Source organism: Propithecus coquereli, unplaced genomic scaffold (assembly GCF_000956105.1).
Source record: "Propithecus coquereli isolate 6110/MARCELLA unplaced genomic scaffold, Pcoq_1.0 Scaffold144, whole genome shotgun sequence".
NCBI lineage: Eukaryota > Metazoa > Chordata > Mammalia > Primates > Indriidae > Propithecus > Propithecus coquereli.
In genome coordinates, this window is record NW_012138747.1 from 1313247 (window position 1) to 1315256 (window position 2010).

A 2010-nucleotide genomic window follows, 5' to 3' on the forward strand; every position below is an offset into this window, starting at 1 on the left:
AAAATAAGTACTAATTAGTTTTAGTATTTCTGGATATATTTGGAACTATTTCCTGTGATCTATGGTATAATACTATATTAGCAAGGGCTATAATAGAAAGATGTATAAATGGAATTTTAAAAATGAAAGCTTGTACATACTTTTGGTAAAATACTATTATCCAAAAGGTATTTTATTTGAAGAAGTTAAACAGCTTGTAAATTTTTCAGAGAAAACTAAGGAGGTATTTTTGAAAAGCAAAGATTATTACAGTCATTGCTGTTGAGATCATAAGGCATGCCACAGAATGCTATTGGAAAATTGTCCTGCATCAGTGTTGTGGAGACATTTAGAGAAAGCATATAGCATAATGGCACTGATGGCTCTGCAAATGTCTAACTGATATTCTAACTTCCTAACAAGGATGCTCATGGGAAAATTCTTTCTTCGTTTTCTCAATTTTTCTAAACTAAATAGAATTAAATCATTCAAGTAATAGAAGCTTCACAGTGCAGCTCTTCTCTTTGAGTATAAACCAGCACATTTCATTTGCATAGGGTTTGATTGGGAGTTACACACATAAATTTAGTCCAAGTGCACTTCAGGTAAAGCCCATGAGATAAAAAACAGCCTGTGTCTATGGTGCTTTAGAGATAAGGATACCACAGTTTAGAATAGCGGGGACCAGGATGATATTGGAAACATTTCAATCTGTACATCAAACTGAATTATTGTGGAATTACTTGGGACGACTGTTGTTACATAAAACAGCTTGTTCAATATTTTAACATGTACACATTTTCACTGTCCTTAAGTGATTTTTAACAATAGACTACCTCTTGAAAAACAGCAACACATATTTCAGACAGAATTTTTCAAGGTGTTTTATCTTTTCTTAGAAGTTATCTTGATAAAAAGTGATGAGACTTACAGTTTACGACAATTTTTACTTTTTTCACATCTGGGAATGACACATCATTTTCTGCACTGCATTCATATTCCCCAGCCTGGTCCCTTGTAATTCCATAAATATCCAAATATTGTCCATTTTCAAATGGTTTTGCTGCAAAAAAAAACATATACAGCATGTTTAATTGTAGCCACCGGAGGCTTCATTCAAGTAAAACAACAATTGCATGACTTCCTACAAGATATTGCTGACAAAACAATTCCAAATGAAACTGGGGAATTATTAAACCCTTTGTTCTCTTATGTTCAGAGGAAAACTCAGAGAAAAAAGCAGAAGCAGAACAAGGGATACTATAACAACCGTTTCCCCAGAACAGGATATACATGTGTTCTTTTTAATTGATTGTGGTCTCCTAACCTCTTCACACATCAAATAGAGCTCTGCACATTTCTGTAATTGAGTTCAACAACCTCTGAACAGTGTAGATGAAATTCACTAATATGACTTGGTACATATTGACTTTTATACAGTATGAAGCTAGCAACTTGACACTTAACCTAACTGAATGTTACTTTTCTTTTGGGAAAATCTCCAACCCATATTCAAGGTTTCAACCCAGATGGCTTGGTAAAAGTATAGAGAGGCAAACTATTGACATATTTCAGTTTCAAGAATTATTAATGAAGCCAAGAAAGGTACACTGTACACACTATATATAATTTACCCTATGAATCTCAGAAAACACTTTTTGACTCGCAAACTAAGAGTTAAGTGATCATAAAAGTGAAGTAAATCTTATCTTTGCTATTTAATATTCCAGGGAAAACATTCTATTTGACTAAAAATAGTATCAGATTAAATATATAAAGACATAATCACAGATGAAAGAATGCCTTTAAGTGAATAATATTTGTTTAAAAAGACTTCTTCTTTAATAACAGAATTTTTATTTATTTGAAAGCAGAGAATCATTGAGCAGGAAGGATCCTAATTATCAGAGGTGTGGCAAAGGAAGAATGGACTTGTGTGAAATTAAAGAGAAGAGACCCTTCTAATACCTTCTTGCACAGGCCTTGAAAAATCACATTTCAAAACATACCAGAGAGAGTTGGGAATTGAAG

At 32.9% G+C, this 2010-nt stretch overlaps 1 protein-coding gene across 1 annotated transcript in view; it reads right to left on the reverse strand.

The window, feature by feature from the left end:
- NEGR1 (neuronal growth regulator 1) overlaps positions 1-2010 on the reverse strand; it is a 1084106-nt gene that overhangs the window by 342763 nt on the left and 739333 nt on the right. Inside the window, exon 8 of the mRNA XM_012639937.1 lies at positions 911-1042. Within this exon, the coding sequence (XP_012495391.1) occupies positions 911-1042 (132 nt within the window). The remainder of the gene's footprint in view (positions 1-910; positions 1043-2010) is intronic.